Source organism: Vitis riparia, chromosome 7 (assembly GCF_004353265.1).
Source record: "Vitis riparia cultivar Riparia Gloire de Montpellier isolate 1030 chromosome 7, EGFV_Vit.rip_1.0, whole genome shotgun sequence".
In the NCBI taxonomy this organism is placed as follows: Eukaryota; Viridiplantae; Streptophyta; class Magnoliopsida; order Vitales; family Vitaceae; genus Vitis; species Vitis riparia.
The window spans coordinates 27,172,607-27,192,178 of record NC_048437.1 but is presented as its reverse complement, the minus strand read 5'-3'; the positions used below and the strand labels follow the sequence as shown (position 1 = coordinate 27,192,178).

At 35.4% G+C, this 19,572-nt stretch overlaps 2 protein-coding genes across 7 annotated transcripts; both read left to right on the top strand.

The window, feature by feature from the left end:
* The first annotated feature begins 1,676 nt into the window (after positions 1-1,676).
* On the top strand, positions 1,677-3,006 carry LOC117917839 (60S ribosomal protein L22-2-like). Its single transcript, XM_034834268.1, has 2 exons — positions 1,677-2,029; positions 2,620-3,006. Exons 1-2 carry the CDS (start codon positions 1,800-1,802, stop codon positions 2,762-2,764), a joined length of 375 nt encoding a protein of 124 aa, XP_034690159.1. The 5' UTR covers positions 1,677-1,799; the 3' UTR covers positions 2,765-3,006.
* Positions 3,007-4,810: 1,804 nt separating this feature from the next.
* On the top strand, positions 4,811-19,512 carry LOC117917837 (magnesium/proton exchanger). 6 transcript variants are annotated; one of them, XM_034834266.1, is made up of 10 exons: positions 8,524-8,664; positions 9,767-9,890; positions 10,029-10,227; positions 12,598-12,773; positions 14,368-14,486; positions 14,597-14,757; positions 16,235-16,365; positions 17,980-18,196; positions 18,318-18,447; positions 18,596-19,512. In XM_034834266.1, the coding sequence occupies exons 2-10, from the start codon at positions 9,834-9,836 to the stop codon at positions 18,891-18,893; spliced, it is 1,488 nt and encodes a 495-aa protein (XP_034690157.1). In that variant the 5' UTR covers positions 8,524-8,664; positions 9,767-9,833; the 3' UTR covers positions 18,894-19,512. The 6 variants fall into 6 exon arrangements, 5 of the variants coding, with proteins under 5 accessions (XP_034690157.1, XP_034690152.1, XP_034690153.1 ...); XM_034834261.1 differs by having other exon boundaries at positions 9,767-10,227; XM_034834262.1 differs by lacking the exon at positions 8,524-8,664 and adding an exon at positions 8,964-9,051 and having other exon boundaries at positions 9,767-10,227.
* Positions 19,513-19,572: the final 60 nt, after the last annotated feature.

Genomic DNA, 19,572 nt, shown 5'->3' with positions numbered 1-19,572 from the left:
TTTCAAAAATTGATTGAAATAATACATTCTAGTAAATATTTAGATTAACATAAATTATGTTTTGAAGTTCTAAGTGGAGAAAAAAGAAAAGGAAAGGGACCTTTTTTTATTTGCTATATTTGATGTCATGCATGGGAACATGGTAGATTAAATAAAAGAACATGTTGCAAGAAGTAAAGCATTTAAGAAGAGTCCAGGAAGAAGAGTGCTTAATAGATAAAAAATTCTTTTTAGTTATGTGACAATAAGTCTAGTTTGAAAAGTGGATGTGTGATATCTCACGGATAGAGGAGAAAGTTATTAAGCTATATATTTATAAATTCATTTTAACCTTATAAACATATTTTAAAATTGTGAGGATCTCTTTGGTTCTAGAGTATCACAGTAAACCCGGTATGGGGAAGACAACGAGGACATTGTGTATTATTGGAGGATGATTTGTGATATTTCACATCGAATAGGAAAACAAGTTACTAAAATTATATATGTATGGATTTTTTTTTTTAACCTTGTAGATATGTTTTAAAACTCTAAAGACCTCTTTGGTCTTGTAATGGACAATGGACAATACAGTTGGATTTTATAAAATGAGATTTTGGGAAATGATAATGAGAAGTTTGAGGAAGCACCAAGACATTCACCTTCATTATTGACTATTTTAATGTCACAAGGAGTGGAAAGATCACCTCACGAGGATTCTCCCATTTTTAAAAGAAAAAAAGTGAGGAACAACATTATTCATAAAAAGTTTTATGAAGATCCAATTTAACGAATTAAAAGCTCACATGGATTTCATAAAAGGGCGAATTGGCGAGTATAATAGTCTATAACTCAATGAAGAGTCCATTTTCTTTAAGGTGATTTGGATGCATCATCCAAAATAACTATGAAATTGTAAAAATAACCCTTCTTAATTTTGTTGATAAATAACCATCTTTGGACTCTTTCACTCCTTGTTACCTTTTTTGTCTTTCATTATACTCATTTTAACATTTCTTTATAATAAATTTATCTATACATTGAAGTTAAGTTTGATTTACGAAAAACATACATCAAGTTTAAGTTCTCAATCATAATGATAATTTGAATTATATTATAATTAAGTTTCATTTATAAATAACTCAATCGAAATTTCTCTTCCATCTACAAAGAATTTGATTATAATGCTCTGATCTATATTATGGTTAAGTTTCATTTAAAAATAACTTAAATAAAGTTAAATTTTCATTTTATTTGTAAATCTCAATTAAAATGTTTATCTATTTGATCTTATTTTCAAACCTAACTGCAAAAAAATCTTGATAAAAAACAATAATAAAAAACTCCATTTGAAATCCCAACAAAAAACAAAAATAGAAATCTCCGACAAAAATTTGAAACCTCAATCAAATCCCAAAGCAAAAAACCTAATAAAAACCAAATGCAAAAAACTCTTGAACAAAAAATAAAAACAAAAATATCCAATAAAAAAAAACTCTCACCGTTAAAAACCCTCCCAAAAAACATTAACATAGATATATTAAAGAATAAGTTTTATATATTTAATTATTTTTTCTTTATACCAAAAATATATGTATGTTATGTGTTAACATATGATTTCACCCACCGATTCACGACTCATTCCCGACTCACGAGTCACAGTCCCCAAAACCCTAGCTCCTCCAAAAACCCTAAAACGCCCCTATCTTCAGCCGCTTCGTTTTTCTCCATATTATCACTCGCGGCACCAACCGAACCCTCTCTCTATCCCTCTTCATTTTCGTTGTTGATTCTGTGATTCGCAGAGCAGAGGCACAAGAATGAGTCGCGGCACAGCATCTGGGCTGAAGGGCAAGAAGAAGAGTGCGACGTTCACGATCGACTGCTCCAAACCAGTGGAGGATAAGATCATGGACGTCGCATCACTAGAAAAGTTCCTCCAGGAGCGAATCAAGGTCGGCGGCAAGGCCGGCGCTCTCGGTGACTCCGTCATCGTCACCCGCGAGAAGAGCAAGATCACCGTTACCTCCGATAGCAACCTCTCTAAACGGTACCCTTTTTCTATTCTTGTTGTCATGCTCTGGTCTTATAGTTTTAGATGGTAAAAGAATGCGTAACTCTGTTTGGTATTCGGGAAAATTGGATTTGAGAGAATGGTGGATTGTGCGGTCCAAAACACGATGATTAGTCCTTTTTTGGAGAATGAATTTCATAAGCCTTGAAAATGAATCGAGTTTATTTGCTTCCTATTATGCAGTAATTTCTGACATGTCGGTAGCCACGAAACATACCTCATCCAGTAGAGCCAGCAATGTTCATTTGTGCAATATCATTGTTTCATTTCCGTTTCTATATAATGATCTGAGAATTTGAGATTTGATAGTTGTTGCATGAACCTGTGTGATCATGCCTCAAATAGATTGTTGTTTATGATGAATTATAGGATTCATAATCTTTCAGATTGGGGCTATTTCTCAGTAAGGAAGAGCACCTTTTTTAGGGTTTCAATGCAATCTCCCTGCTGGGTGGATTCGTAATTTTTTCCCATCCAAATGGAGGGGCTTGGTGCTTTCTATGATCTGACCTAACTAACATATTGTTATGATTTGCTTCAAACTGAGCAGCTTGTTTGCTTTTCAGGTACCTCAAGTATCTGACTAAGAAGTACTTGAAGAAGCACAACGTGAGGGATTGGCTTCGGGTGATTGCCTCCAACAAAGACCGCAATGTTTATGAATTGCGCTACTTCAACATTGCTGAGAATGAAGGGGAAGAGGAAGAATGAAGATCTGGCCCCCATGTTAGTTTAGTTTATCCAGAGCTCCCTTTATGTTTTTCAGCTCCCTCCTCTGCCCATTCATCATAGATGGTTTTGTGACAACACTTGAGCTGTTTTCCCGAAATTTTGTTTGCTGATGATTGGATTTATCTGGGTTTCACAAAATTAAATCATATTTGGTTGAACTAATAGCAATAGAATTTTCTTTCTAGTGGAAAATTAATGAATATTGTTGAGCTTTACTGGCATATTATGCGTGATTTGATTGAGATTATTAAGAGTTTAACTCTTCTTGGGTTGGTGCCTTCCCAGCATCTTAACCATCAGTTATTAGATGCATGGGCAACTGTTATTGTATCACTAAATGCAAACATCTATCATGGCTTAGTTTGCTTCTTTGGATCTTTGGTTGAATGGAAGCCATAAATATGGTACTGCGATGCTGATGGGCAAGCAGTGAGAGTGCAGGTAAAGCTGTGCTCTTTAATCAAAACTTCTTTAGGCTATGTTTGGTTCCCGGAAAGTACAAAGGAAAGAAAAAAATGTTAAGGAAAATGATTTTCTCATGTTTGGTTGTCCTATGAAAAATATAAAAAAAAATCAAATATAATTAAAACTAATTAAAAACTTATGTATTTTTAAATTATTTAATCTTTATATTGATGAGTTAAAATAAATAAAATGAGTTTGAAGTAACAAAAAAAATAATTTATCAACTTCTAATCTATTTTTTTTATTTTCCTTCACTTTTTCTTTTCTTCTATTTTTCCTTTGTATTTTCTTTCCCTCGCATTTTCCCTCAAATTTTCTAGGAACCAAACATAGCCTTAATGTCTATGGTAGCCAAAGTTTTTTAATGTACATTCCTAGGGAGCTTTCTATTTGATCTGCAGGTCACAAATTTTCAGTGTAAAACTCTGCTTGGATTGAGTTTAATGTGTGAATCTAAGTTGTAGGTTGTTGAAAATTCATGGTAAGATCTGAGTTGTATCTTGCTAAAAATGCATGGTGAAATCTGAATCTTTGATAAAATTTGAATTTTTGAATAATGGTAAAAGGGATGAAACCAAGTTCAAAGAGGCGAGTTTGAATGTGATTCAATGAAAACTTTGTGTGAAGAGAGAGGAATGTTAGGATTTTTGAGGATACTTGGAAGCCTCAAGTTATTTTTAGGGCCTCTTGTGCTGAAGTTTCTAAAGCCATTCCCCTGAATGCTATTTAGCTTAGTTGGCTTTCCGAATGTATCCCTCAGGGTTAGGCCTGTTTTGTGAGAAGCTAGATGAGCTTTTGGAGAACTACTGGTATGGTCTTTTTTGTTCCTTTTATGCAAATCTTGTTGTGAAGTTGAGATTCTTTTTGGGTGTTTTGATCATGTTTGTACTTTATGGAAGGATTTCTCATTCTTTTATTAGGGTAATTAATACATTTTTTGGTTCTCATAAGAAAAAAAAGGGGGAGGGGGGGAATGAAAACTTTGGCATAAAGTGATGGGATCCCATTTGTTCACATGACATTAATTGATTTGTTACCTAAAGATCTTTTAGTGTTGTAGAAGCTTTCGAGGTTGTTCCCGGTACTGTGAATATTGAAGTTGGTATTGATCCAAATTAGGATATCCTACTTTGTTTCTGGAATTCTCGGGTGTGTTTACAACCAAACTCCAGGCACACTTCACATTGTTTTTACTGCTGTGGATCGAAATAGAGCCATTTCTTAAAAGTTCTCCAAACTTTTGTCATTCGACTCAATTGATCAAAGTCGATTGATAATGTGCGATTGATGCATGGGAATAAGAATGGAGGGGAATCATAGTATTACTTAGAAGAGAATCATAATACTACTATGAATTTCTTATTGTTATTCTTATTTTAAAAAGGCAAATCTAAAATTAATTTTTTTCATTCCCATTTTTTTTTATTTGAACGTTCCAAACATGGTTTGATGAAGGTCTTTTTTTCTTTTTCTTTTTTTCCTTTTTTTTTTTTGAAAGATTTTTAGACATGATTTAGTTAAAGTAAGCCTAATTGATTGAAGGGAGTTAATTGGATAATTTTAAGCTCACTCTCTGACCAGAAAAATTCATCACTTGACCTGGCCTTCCTAGCCTTGCTCTATCAGCAATGCTACTGCCCACAAGGCTCATATCCTCCACGCACCCAACTCTTCATTTCTCCCATCCGACGCTCGAGTCCTTTCTCTGGAACACACTAATTCGAGCCCACGTCCAAGCCAGGGCTCAGCCAACTGGCCCCACCCATTCTCCTATCTCCATTTTCGTTCGCATGCGCTTCCATGGCGTCCAACCTGATTTCCACACCTTCCCTTTTCTTCTCCAATCTTTTGTTTCTCCATCTCTCCTCCATTTGGGAAGAAGTGTTCATGCTCAAATTCTCCGCTGTGGGCTCGCTATCGACCCTTTTGTTCAAACATCTCTCATCAGCATGTATTCCTCTTGTGGCAATTTGGGTTATGCCAGACAAGTGTTTGATGAAATTCCCCAACCGGATTTGCCCTCTTGGAATTCCATCATAAATGCCAATTTTCAAGCTGGTCTGGTTGATATGGCTCGGAACTTGTTTGCTGTGATGCCTGAACGAAATGTGATATCTTGGAGTTGTATGATAAATGGGTATGTCAGGTGTGGACAATATAAGGAAGCGCTTGCTTTATTTCGAGAGATGCAAATGTTGGGAGTGAATGACGTTAGGCCCAATGAATTCACGATGTCTGGTGTTCTTGCAGCCTGTGGACGCTTGGGGGCGCTGGAACATGGGAAATGGGCTCATGCTTATATAGACAAATGTGGGATGCCGGTTGATGTTGTATTAGGGACTGCTTTGATAGACATGTATGCGAAATGTGGCAGGGTTGAAAAAGCAAGGTGGGTGTTCAGCAATTTGGGTCCAAACAAGGATGTAATGGCTTGGAGTGCCATGATCTCTGGCCTGGCCATGCATGGGCTTGCTGAAGAATGCCTTGGTTTATTCTCGAAAATGATAAATCAAGGCGTGAGGCCTAATGCTGTAACATTTTTGGCTGTTTTCTGTGCTTGTGTACATGGGGGTTTGGTGAGTGAAGGGAAGGATTATTTGAGGAGGATGACTGAGGATTACGGTATTACTCCGACCATCCAACACTATGGTTGCATGGTTGATCTTTACGGGAGAGCTGGTCTCATTAAGGAGGCCTGGAATGTTGTGAAATCTATGCCTATGGAGCCTGATGTGCTTGTGTGGGGAGCTCTTTTGAGTGGGTCTAGAATGCATGGGGACATCGAAACATGTGAGCTTGCTCTTAAGAAACTAATCGAGTTGGAACCCACAAACAGTGGAGCCTATGTCCTCCTATCAAATGTGTATGCAAAGAGAGGTAGGTGGGAGGATGTAAGGCATGTGAGAGATCTCATGGAGACAATGGGGATTAAGAAAGTTCCTGGGTGTAGTTTGATTGAAGTTGGGGGAGTCCTTCATGAGTTTTTTGTGGGAGATGATTCTCATCCAGAGACAAGACAGATACACATGATGCTTGAGGAGATCTTGGAGAGATTGAAGGTGGAAGGTTATGTAGGAAACACAAAGGAGGTATTGCTGGACTTGGATGAGGAAGGAAAGGAGTTAGCCCTGTCCCTTCATAGTGAAAAGCTGGCCCTTGCCTATGGCTTTCTAAAAACAAGCCCAGGTACACCAATACGTATAGTTAAAAACCTTAGGATATGCCGTGATTGCCATGTTGCCATAAAGATGATATCTAAGGTGTTTGATAGGGAGATCATTGTCAGGGATTGCAATCGGTTTCACCATTTTACACAAGGATTATGCTCCTGCAGAGACTACTGGTAAATTGGATTATGCTCTTCTGTCAATGGCCACTGGCAAGATAGTCAAATCCTATACAATTCAGCAGGCTGCACTCTAGGCAAAGTAAACTTCCAAGAAAAAACCCGGGTCCCTCGTTTTTTTTTTGGGCTTTGGGATGGTGTCAACAAATTTAGAGATGGCTGTTTATTTTTAGCATTGAAACTTCATAACCCCCACATGAAGTGTATTTAGCAAGAGAAATCTTTGGAAAGATCCCCATTGTTAGGCAGGAGCTGAAGAATCCATTCAAGTGTTGACGAATATCTGAAAATTTCAATTGGAGGTAGATTCACTTCACTTCATGTACGTTTGCTTCTCTCTGTTAATCATTTGTATCATGAATTGGACTCCCTCCATGTGTGGTACAATTTTTTTTTGTCTATTTGTTCATCATTCCTGTCATGTAAAAGGTCAGCACACTCGAGTATAACGCAGAAAAATGATGCTCGTAGCCGGTTGACGAGCCTTTTCCTTCTCGAAAAATGAGTTTTCGCCCACTCATATAAAAATAATCATAAAATAAAAGTTTTTTAAAAATAATTTAAATTTCATGATTCACCTATTAGTATCTGAATAGTAAAAAATAGTACTTTTAATTTAAAAAAATAAAAATACTAATTATCTTTAAATACCTACTTAAAATTTATACTTTATAAATTTAGGTACCTATTTTATAGTTTTTTTTTCATATAAGTGTAAGAAATTACACTTTTCCCTTCTCTTTTTATTTATTCTAAATATATATATATTTTAAAAAAAAACCATAACTGCACAAATATTTTTTTAATCAAAATTTGAGGGGCATGTTCAATGTGCCCCCTAAGCCTACCCTCCTCCACATTTTCCCTTTGTCTTCACCCTTTTTCTCGCATCTACAATTTATATATATAAGTTCTGAAGTCGACCCTCTCCTACCTTTGTTTTCACACTCAATACATTTCTTTTATGCATAGGGATAGTGCTACAGAGTCATGGTATTCACATTTCCATCTGACCTTTGAATTGAGAAAATGAATGATGGATACAGACAAAAGGGTGGTGCATAAGCCGGAAAAAGCTAAAACCATTTGAATCAAGTAATGCAGTGATTCAAATGGTTCTTACAAACGTATTCAATCCATTTAGAGTCAAATAAACTAACATGACCCCTTGTAATGGAGTAGAAGTCTACATCCACCTGTCATTTGACGTGCCATGGTGGACCCTTATGACAGCGTCGTAACGTATAAAAATCTTCCATTTGAAGATGGCATTTTCACATGATTCATGCTCCCTATGACTTGTTATCCGAAACTTATTTAATCATTGCCTAATTCATGCGTGTTTGAAGGTAAATCAACATTTTTGGCTTTTCAAATTTTCATCATTCTTTTACCGTATCCGATTGGCTACAAAATGCATGAGATTAGAACTAAGATGCAAAGATTCTATGAGTTTTTTGAACTCTTAAGATCAACAAAGTAATTATTTGAAGCCCTATAAATGGGTTAATGGAACCATTAATATTGACAAATGTTATAGATTTATCGAAAATAAATCTAATAAACAATAAATTAGATCACATGATGGAAAGTTACGCAAAAGGTGATGGGATTTTTTAAGTTTTGTTTGTATTACTTTTAGGTATATATCAAAAAATCGAGATCAATTAAATTATGTCATGTATTGATGTATATAGTTCAGATTCTATCAATTTATTTATACTTTATATCATATATTTATATTCTAGTATCGTATATTTCTAATATTATCAGTTTCATTTTCAAGGCTCTAAATGAAATGAAAAGATAAAAAAGAAAATAAAATAATATATAGTAAAAGTTGCTTCAGATTTTTTGGTTTCATTTTCAAAAACCCAAGTCTTAGTGGAGTTGTAATATAAATACGATGTATTCACAATTTTGTTTATGAGAAATATACTACAATTTAATATACATCACCACATTTGCCGATTCTAGATTGTTGGAGACACTTAATCCGGTTCCCGAGGCCGTCGCATTCCGGGGCCGGCGAGTCTCCGCTGACGTTGGGATCTGTTTCTTACCTCTGGTACTGCACTGGGGCATTCTTTGTTAATCTGTTTTCTTTTAGTTTTTGTTCAGATGGATGAGCGATTTTGAGTGTCCAACACTCGATTTTGGAGTTGGGTTTTCTTTCTTTTTAGATTTTTTGAAGGTGAATTGTCTAATTTTGTAGTGATTTATGTGGGTATTGTGTTACTTATGTTAGGAAGCTGAACAATGAAAGTATTGAAACATGTCGAGTGAGTGAAGGATTGGCTGCTTTGGCTGGTAGCCCTTGTCCTTCTTGGGATAGTTTAGGCTATACTCGAAGAAATCTGGGTAGCGACCCTTTTCCTCTTTTGGTTTCTCCAGAGTTTGAAACTGTGAATTATGGATTTCTCCCCATTACCAGAGATGGTATTGAGCTTTGGTGGTGAGGCTAATTTTGGAAACTGGAGTATAATTGCCATGTTTGTTGATGTTCTTGTTGTTATCATGTTGATGATTATCTAGACTATCTGGTGTTGATATGATTTCTGAAGTACCATGTATAGAATTTTTATCGGTCTCGAGGAAGGACTCAGATTTATTTTCTTAGAACGAGCTCGTTTCTGAAATCAGCTGTTGAGGGTGCTATCTGTTTTGGCCAAAAATTGTTTATGGGTGAGGTGGAATAGTTTAAGTTGTACGAAAAGTACTTTCTTAATACTGATTGAAGAGACAGAATTGACTTTTCCCAAGCTTCACTGTGAAGTTCCTATTGTGATTGACCCCTTTTCACTGGTAAAGCTTGTGAAAGAAGTGAAGATTTGTCAGTAACATATAAGTGTTTCTATATTTAATTAAGCTGCATTTGTTAAACAAAGTGTGCTCCTCAAAGAATGTTCCTAGGGTAACTTCATTTAGTCTTGATGCATTAATTTGAAACTTGGGAAAGTTTTATCACGTCTTTTTTGCTGGATTCTGGATAGTTATCACTTTATCCCTGAAGTTATTTCCTTGAGAAGGTTTCTCAATTCAATAATTCTTTCCTACTGATCATAGCTTTTGTTGCTAACTGGATGTTGTGGCAAACCATCTTGAGTCTGATAAAATTTTGTTTATGCTTCTGTACTTGGTTTTCTGATGCTTTATCTCATGTCTGTCAGGGAATGTAAATATTTTGCAAGAAGGTCTGTTGTTTCATTCTTGAACTGTGATTTGGGAACACTTAAGATGGCTTGGGTACATGAGCAATTACCAGGGAACATTCTTGAAGCTTATAATATTTCTGTGCGTGAAAAATGTGAAAGCTACTTACTTTTTTCTGGTGAAACTTCCCTTGGAGATGGATTTCGAACCTTCTTGTATTTTCTTGGTCTCGCATATTGTTTTATTGGATTATCAGCTATAACTGCCCGTTTTTTCCAGTCTATGGAGAATGTTGTTAAGCACACACGGAAAGTGGTGGAGATAGATCCCAGATCAAATACAGAGATTATTAGACATGAGAGGGTGTGGAACTACACAATTGCAGACATCACTCTATTAGCCTTTGGCACTAGCTTCCCTCAGATCTCTCTAGCTATAATAGATTCTATACAAAACCTTGGGAGCCGGTATGCTGGAGGTTTGTTTTCACTTTTCCCTGCTGTGAAATTGTTGAAACTAAGGTGCTGATTTTATGCAGATGTTTGTTATGTTTTTTCTTTTGTGTTTCTCCTGAGACTTTAATTCCTGCACATACTTACCTTGTCTCATAATCATGTTTTGCTTGTAAATGCCTTCACCTTTTTATTCTTGTTTCATTTTTATGTTTTCTTCTCTTTTATCATGATTTTTTTTCTCAAGTTATTTAGTTCTTATAATTATAGAAGCTATGCTACCAGTACCCATTGTTAAGTACTTTACTGTTTTCTTTATCTTTTCATTTTATTTTGGTAGGCAAGTGATTTCAAAATGCCAGTTGCTTTCATTGGTGAAGAGTTTTCACCCTGGTCTGTTGGTTTTCCTCAATAAATGTTGCCAATTGGGAAACAAAATATCACATAAGGTCACCCATTTTGATATTTAGTACTATAAAACATTCACTAGGCTTCTCCATTTTAGTATTTGGTATCATAAAATGTTCACCAACTTCCTATAGTTCATCTATCCATTTGTTTTTTGCTTTTTGATAAGTTAACTTCCTGTGGTATATTGGTTTGTAAATGAAGATTCTCTTCTGCATTCTATCACTTCTTTATTCACTAACAAAACTACCATCCCAAGAAGTAAGGTTGGATTTAGCATGATTCTTCAGGTAGTATTTACAGCTATATATTTCAATGATCCTTTGAAAGGAATGGTAGTTGAGTGGGGTACAGGCTTGTGGTAGGAGAGTAAACAATCATAACTTGAAGAAATAGTTAAGTACAAAGGTTGAGGTTTTTATTAGAGAGGGAAATTATCAGTATCTCACAAAAAATCTCTCTACAAGGAGATGGCGAGATGGGGACCAGACAATTCTCTTGCCTAAGAGATTTGGGGTCCTGTGTTTCCTATTAAGGTGACATAATTTTGCAGGGGCAGAATTTTAACTGTTGAACAAGAAGACAGTAAATCATTCAAAAAAACCCTGGATCATTGGTTGCTTTATTGCATGATGGCTGATGTCTTGGGTCCAATTCTTTTCTATATTAAGGGTTCACTGGGTTAGCTGGGAAACAAGCAAATGTTAGTGGCTTGGCAAGGCTAGTTCGTTGGGAGAGGGAGGAGATTCTAGATGTGAACCTCATGGGTATTTCTTTTGTAGGAGGAGGGGAGTGTGGGTGGGGGGTTGGTTGGCATGGAAAGAGAAGTCCCCTTTTTCTGCAGTTCTTGGCATTGATTGAGGAGTGTTGAAGCTATATTTTAGATTTTAATAAAGACATGGAAAGGATTCTGCTGTAGGACAACCTCAGGGTGGCTCTCTATAATTAAATGAGGTAGGCTAAAGCTTCACTCTTTTATGAAAAATTTAGGATTTCAGGAAACATGAACCAGGGGTTATGGCAGCAGGAAAAATAAAATAAAAGTGAGAAAAATAAAGAGATGAGAAATTACAACTTATGCATAAAGATATGTATTATTCATCATGAATCTCATTTTGCAGCAGTTACCATGAAAAAAGAAACTTAACCTATATAATAACTTATTAGGACTCTTAATGCTTTCCTAAAACTCTTTAATCTTCCAAATAATGAAATTGAAAAGAAAATAGAAACTTTGTTTTCAGAATAAAAAACTAAAACCTTAATAAAAACTTCTTGTAATAAGCGTTTATAGTAAAAATGACTTTCTAGATTCTAAAAATGATTCAAATAGAAACTTTAGAAAAATAGGATTTTAGAAAATGGAAAGTTTAGAAATATTCTGCTTCTTTTAAGGAGAAATTTTAAATAAAAAAATTCTCAAATTCTTAACGAGACTCAAATAACCAACTATGTACTAATTACGACCCTAAAGAACCTAAATCAGAAAAAAAATTCCTTTTCTTCCTTTCATGACTGGAGGACTCATTTCCATCAAGTTTGAATTGTAGTTCATTGTTTGGAGCTGTGTCTTTTATTTTTATTCCACTTTTGGATGTTTCTTTCTGTTTTTACTTCCATTTTCCCTTTGGGGGTTTCTTGTATACTCTGTGTGTACTACCACTGCCCTGTCTGCTCGTTCAGTAATGTTATTGTTGTTTTTGCTTGTTTGAAAAGCTCTCCATTTGTTTGTGAAAATGTAGTGCAATCCTCACTTTTAATGCATTAAAACCTGATAGCCAATTCCTTTTTTGAATCTAGGTGTTAATGGAATGCATTAATTCTTGCATTTAGATGTTAATAATACATCATTTAACCTTGTGATTTGTTTGTCTTCTAGTCTAGATACATCAGCAAGTTAAGCATGTGTGATCTCTACCAATTGGTGCACTTTCTCATACATCTTGTTTCCATATTTCTGAAATTCTGTATTATCTTCTAACCTATAGGTTTGGGTCCTGGAACACTTGTTGGTTCTGCTGCATTCGATCTATTTCCCATCCATGCTGTTTGTGTTGTAGTTCCAAAAGCTGGGGAATTAAAAAAGATCTCTGATGTAGGAGTTTGGCTTGTAGAGCTCTTTTGGTCCTTTTGGGCTTATGTCTGGTTATACATAATCTTGGAGGTAACATAATTTGTTTAAATAATGCATTTGCTTTTCTCCTGTACATCATGATTCTGTAATTCTTTGCTTTGATGTGAAGATGCTCATATGTTGTACCAATAAGAAACAATGATGATAACACTTCTCTAAAAAATGATGATGAAATTCATCTTCTAGTTTCTCCTAGGAGCATAAGTGACATGATGACTATATCCTTTGAAGGTTTGGGAAGTAATACTAGAGGCAAAATTTTGTGGCAAAATTGCTTGCCTCACTTTGATTGGCCTCTCAATATAATTTAGCTCAATTGGAATTCTGTATGTGAATCATAAGGGTCAAAATAGTTAAGCTTTGAGCAAAGTTTTAGTTATAAGGAGTGGAGTAGCCTTCTAGCATATATTTCTTTTGGAAATATATTAAGGTATAAGTTTTGTATTGTAATTTGGGGAATTTATCCATGTGCTCTAATTGACCAGAGTTTTGTGTCTTCGGGAAATATATTTGAGCTATGTTTGGTTTTGGAAAATTTTGAGGGAAAATGTGAGGAAAAGAAAATAGAAAGGAAAAGTAAAAATAAAGAAAAAGTGAAGAAAAATAAAAAATAAATTTAAAGTCGATAAATTATTTGTATATACCACTTTAAGTTCATTTAACTTATTTTAACTCTTTTATATAAGGATTAAATAATTTATAAATGCATATGATAAATTATTTGTATATGCTGTATCGAGCTCATTTAACTTATTTTAACTATTCTGTATAAAGTTAAAATAATTTATAAATGCATAAGTTTTCAACTAAATTTAATTATATTAAATTTTCTCCCATATTTTCCATGGTAAAACCAAAGATGAGAAAATAATTTTTCCTTCACATTTTTTTTTATTTCCTTTGCACTTTCTGGAAACCAATCATAGCGTTGAGAAATATTCCCCTTTTTTTGGAATGTTCCATTTTAAACAATTAAATTGTTCTTTTTAATGTCTTAATTTTTTTTTTTTTTAAAATTGATTTTTAGCTTGTTTGGTTTTCCTTTTTTGTATGGCTGAAATGTGGTAGCACAGATCACATGTGCACGTAGATCATATGGTTTATTTATTCCATCTTTGAGCTTTTAAAACTGTGCTGTGGACAAGAAATTGTCACTTGATATTGCTGAAAAATGCCCCTTTTTTTTTTAAATGCTCTGAATTTGTAAACAAATATGATTTGTGGTAATTTTCAGTTTTCATACTCAGCATTTCATTGCCTCTGTGCCATTTAATAGTACTTGGTTTCACACAGCTTAAAACAACCAAAGAGGGGAGTTTAGGTCTCGATTAACAAAGATAAGATTGATCCTAAAAGCCTTTGTTTTGAAGAAAGAAGGAAATATAAATGAAGTATTTCTGGGCAAACATATGTATCTTTCCATATGATTTAGGACCTCCTTAGAAGAAATTTCTTGATGCATTTCTTCCTAGTCCGTTTGAATTAAGTCATGCTTGATGGATCAGAGAATAATGATCCACTTAACTTATTTGCTAACTGCAGATACGGGAGGTGGATTATCTTGATTATGGTTTAACCACACATTAACAACTTTGTCATGAAAAGGTTTTCCTTTACTATCCAGGTATGGACCCCAAATGTGATTACAATTTGGGAGGCGTTGTTGACAGTGCTGCAATTTGGATTACTACTGATACATGCTTATGCTCAAGACAAGCAGTGGCCCTACTTATCTCTTCCTTTGTATGTTTTTGCTTTAGCCTATTGCTTTGGATGTAAATCTGGCTTGGGTTAAGCCTGAAAAATGTAGTCTAGTCTTGATACTGAGGGTTGATGCTTTTTGTATATCTTAGGCCAAGAACTGAGAGGCCAGAGGACTGGGTTCCTGATGAGGCTGCTTCACGCAAACAAGACAAAATTGCTGGTGATGAGTGCTCTGAGTTATTTCAAGTTGGTGATACTGAAAATGGGAACATTGTTGATATTTTCTCCATCCATTCAGGAGATGGGTCAGGTAACACTCTCAGTCCTTAATGTAGGGATATACAAGTCTATCTGAAGTAGTGGAAATTTACTTACATAGTAGTCTTTTAGTTGCCCTTTTATGAAAGCACCCATATGAAGTGGACCATATTTATTCTAGAAATTCTTGTGATCATTCATCAAGAAATTATAACTTGTGTGTAAGGATGGCTGTTAAGATTGTTCTTTCTATTTTATTCCTTGTTTGGGTTTTGGAGCTGCTCTAAGATATTGATGATATTTTTATGTTCAATAGATTATGGGGTTGTATTGAGGATGCCAATGACTAGAATGAAGTGTATTTGAATTGTGTGTATTCATAAGAAACAAACTGCCCTTGAGGCCTCTTAAGTGGTAAAGAGTTGGGGTGGGGTTTATGAGAGGTTCCAGGTTCAAGTCCCAATGGGGACAGAAAAAAGGGAAAAAAAGAAAAAGAAAAAATTACTTATCAAAAAAATAATTTGTAAGAAACAAATTACTGTCATTTGCAGCCAATGCAAATCACTAGGATTTAATATATGATCATGATATGTATTACAAGAATGTGAAGGTAGTGTCCGTCTACCACTATTTTGTTATGCACATCATAGATAACTTCTTAAAGATCTCAAAGAGTCTGAATGAAAAGAGTCTTGAGAAAGACATATATGTGGCGTAAGTGGAAATAATAACACAGTAATTCATAGCTTTCAAAACTTCATTGTAAGTTAGGTACAATGGACTGAGAGAAAACTGTGTACTGACTTATTAGGACCATGGAGTTTTAGCAGAGCATGATGACACTAGTTAAAAGTGGGAGCATTGCTTTTAGAGCTCATAAAAGCTGTTCAATAAGAAAATAAAAGTGTGAAGGCAGAAGCCATAGTATGACTGAAGAATTGAGGACTGTGAAATTTGGGAAGCTTAGATGAAAATTGTAAAAGGTGCTAAATGGTATTCCTCTCAAGATTGGGAAGTTTATGGACTATGATTGTGCAGTTTGGTTAACCATCTTATTCAGCAAGGTTGTACACCCTAAGAAAAACAAGATGAATGGAGAAAAGCATCTTTTTACATATAAGATTAACGGAGATATATCCAATCAAAAAAAAAAAGATTAACGGAGATATTCAGGTTGCACTATCTACCATTTCATCGAACTTGAGTCATACCATGAACTGCAGTTGCAAGTAATTAAGCAAAGATGAACAACTGAAACTAGAATACCGGAAAATTAGTTTGACTTCAAGATTGAGACCAATTATTAGAGCTATTTACTTTTGGATTTATGGAAAGATTTGGAGAGGACCCAGGCAAATGAGGTGGTGCTGATATGTTCCTAGTTTTCTAGCAAAAGTAAAGACGTCACACACTGATGCATCAATTATGCATTGCATATCATGTTATGCTTTATAGCATAATGAAACTTTCTGCATTACTTGGATCTTCACATTAATTCTGATCATCTCTCTCATGATATAACTTTGCAGGTCCAGTGTATCACAGTATCTCTGGCAGTGAAGTTGCTGAACCCTCCAATGAACATTTTCAGAAAAACATTATTTTAGAAGATTCTCATTTGCTATCACTCTGGAAGCAGCAATTTGTGGATGCTTTTACGGTACTATATTTCTTGATGCCATCCTCTATATGAATTCATTTTAACTTTTCTTTTGGAATGAATCATAGATTACCTTATGTTTATGAGATGAATTATAGTAGGCACTTTTGGAATGAATCATAGATTACTTTATGCTTATGAGATGAATTATAGTATGCACATACTCTCTCTGTCACACGCACGTGCACATACACACATAGATCCACTCTATAGGTGATGATTTAAGTTTAAGAATGGCTTGGGAAAATATACTTTCGTATTTACATCATTTATGTAACGACTCACTTCCTTCCATGTAGATATTGTCTGGTTTGAGCTCAAGGCTTGTATCGCTTTAAAACTCATCTACACATTCATGTAGATATTGTCCAGTTTGGATAGAAAGTCTGCATTGCTCTAAAATGCTCATACACTGTTAAAAGGAGCATACTACATAGAAAGTGCCAAAAACTTCTCTTCATATCCAATGTGGAATCTGAAAATCATACCTCCATATAGGTACAACATCCTCGTTGTGTCTCATGGGATTGTCAGCTAGATAGACATTTGGCCAAAAGTCAACTTTGATACGATTTATAATGACTCACTCTCTTGCATGGAGATATTGTCCACCTTCAACCTAGAGCCAATGATCTGCATTTTCCCATGTAGATATGTCTAATTTGGGTCAACGTCCACATGACTTTACATGCATTTATCACAATTACCTCTATGCAAGCATGACCTGCTCCCTCTTATATAAATGTTGTCTCTTTTGGGCCTAAGATCGCATAGCTTTAAGACGCATCTACATAGTTAATAGGATCCCACTACATATAAAGTGTCAAGGACTTTTCTCTCTAGCCGATGTGGGATCTTTCAATCACCTTTTTATAGAAGCATTGTTCTCGTTATTTCATATGGGATTGCAATCCAAATAGAGTCACACACCCGATGGATTATTATTAATGGCATCAGAATTGATCCTTGGCTATGTGTGTGTCTATCTAGCCCACAATCCCAAGAGACACGATGAGGACACCATGCCTACATGAGAAGAGGAGGCTTGATAGTAAGATCTCACATGGACAAGAGAGAAAAGTTCTTGACACTTTATATGCAGCAAGCTCCTCCTCTTAACTATGAAGACAAATTTTAAAACCATGTTGGACTTATGTCCAAAGCAAACAATATCTAAATGAAAGGGAGAGAATTGTTACAAATTATTTGTCTTTTCCTTCTTGTATGTCCTTCTTTTGGCATGCATAGCATCTCCTTGTTTCCCCTTAAATTATGTTTTTTAATTACATGACAAAAATTAAATATTTCTGCAGTATTCTAATTTTCAGTGTTATTAAATAAAAATAAGAATTTTGAGTTGTATGCCCCTGCATTAAGAGGTTTAACTCCCTTTTTCATGCTTTTGCCCTTTAATTTAAATCTTGTACAGCTTGTGCAAACTACATCAGAATATTATTACCCTGGAATCCTAGTTAATTCTTCTTCTTTTTGCCTCTATACAGTTGAATTCAAGTGTATCTGACTTGTGGAACTTCACTGCAGTATTTCAGTTTTTATTTTTTATTTCTGGATTGGCCACATTGTGTTGGGAATAATTTCTAGTCTTTTTAACAGTTGGAAAGCTCAGAATCAAGAAAATTGGACAACATCTATCTATGGGTAGCTAGAATTTTCTGGCAGTTGCTGCTTTTGCCTTGGAGATTTCTGTTTGCTTTTGTGCCTCCTCCTCATATTGCTCATGGATGGTTTGCCTTCATTTGCTCTCTAATTTTCATCAGTGGGATAGCCTACATTGTAACCAAGCTTACAGATCTAATAAGCTGTACCTCAGGTTCACCTCATCTCTTGAAATAAAAACCAGCTGTCTCTCCAGTTAATCATGATATCATTCTGCCAGAATCTTGTTAGTAATTCGATGTATGCTTTTTGTTCATACTCTTATTTTGTTGCAGGAATAAATTCTTATGTCATAGCATTCACAGCATTAGCAGCTGGAACTTCATGGCCAGATCTAGTGGCTAGCAAGATTGCTGCTGAACGCCAAACAACAGCAGATTCTGCCATTGCAAACATCATTTGCAGGTTCTATTCATCAACTTCTGTTTCACTTACAGCCTTGTTCCCCTCTTATAGTCGGTGTTATAGTGTAGAGTACCTGCATCTTTTAGTTGTGGACTAAGTGAAAAACCTTGATATGAATTTTCTTTTCTTGTTCCTTTTTTTTTTATAGCAATTCTGTGAATATATATATGGGCATTGGCATTCCATGGCTGATTGACACAACATACAATTTCATTGCCTACCGGGAGCCATTAGGGGTTCAAAATGCAGCAGGGCTTAGCTTCTCTCTGCTTGTTTTCTTCTGTACTTCTATATGCTGTATTGGCGTTTTGGTACTCAGGCGTCTGACATTGGGTGCCGAGTTGGGAGGGCCGAAGATTTGGGCCCATCTCACATGTGTGTACTTCATGTCACTTTGGATTATTTTTGTTGTGCTCTCCTCCCTCAAAGTTTATGGCATCATATGATTGATTATGCTTTTTCACCCCCCCTTGGTCATTTGTTTCCATGTTGCCCTTTTCTTATTGGCATACAACCAATTGTATTTCCCTTCAAGTAGCGTATGGTGGTAGGAGCTTCATTGTAAATTGAACTCTACATATTGGGCCCATAATTGTTAGCATACCGAGTTTAATAGACGGTAGATCGACCCATAAAATGAGGTTTAGGAGTTTTAAGCTGGAATGGCAAGAGGTATAAAATGGTTTGGGGCTTTGTCTGAAAGAGTCAAGTACACTGTGGATGTAAGATGGATGAAGATCTGAACCCTTTGGTGATTTATGATTTCCAGTGAAACTGGAAAAAGAGATGAACTTGTGCTTGTTCCTGGAATGGGCCGTGCCAGGTGGAGTTGGAAGTCTTAATTGTTGCTTTCTTTATCAACTTTGGCGAGTCTGCTATTATTCATATGGCCCATGTACTTTGGGCCTGGTTTCAAATAAATTATTAGAAATTTTGTATTTGAAATTCAATGTACGTGTGATAACATTAAGCCCTCTTTTGCCTCTTAACACTGCTTCTGTAAATTGATGATGTACGTACTACACTCAATTCCCATTTCTTAGGAGAGATGAATGGCTTTTACTACTGACGTATTGTTGGGTTGGGGTTTCCATGGGCATCCCTCTCAATCATAATTGCAGGACA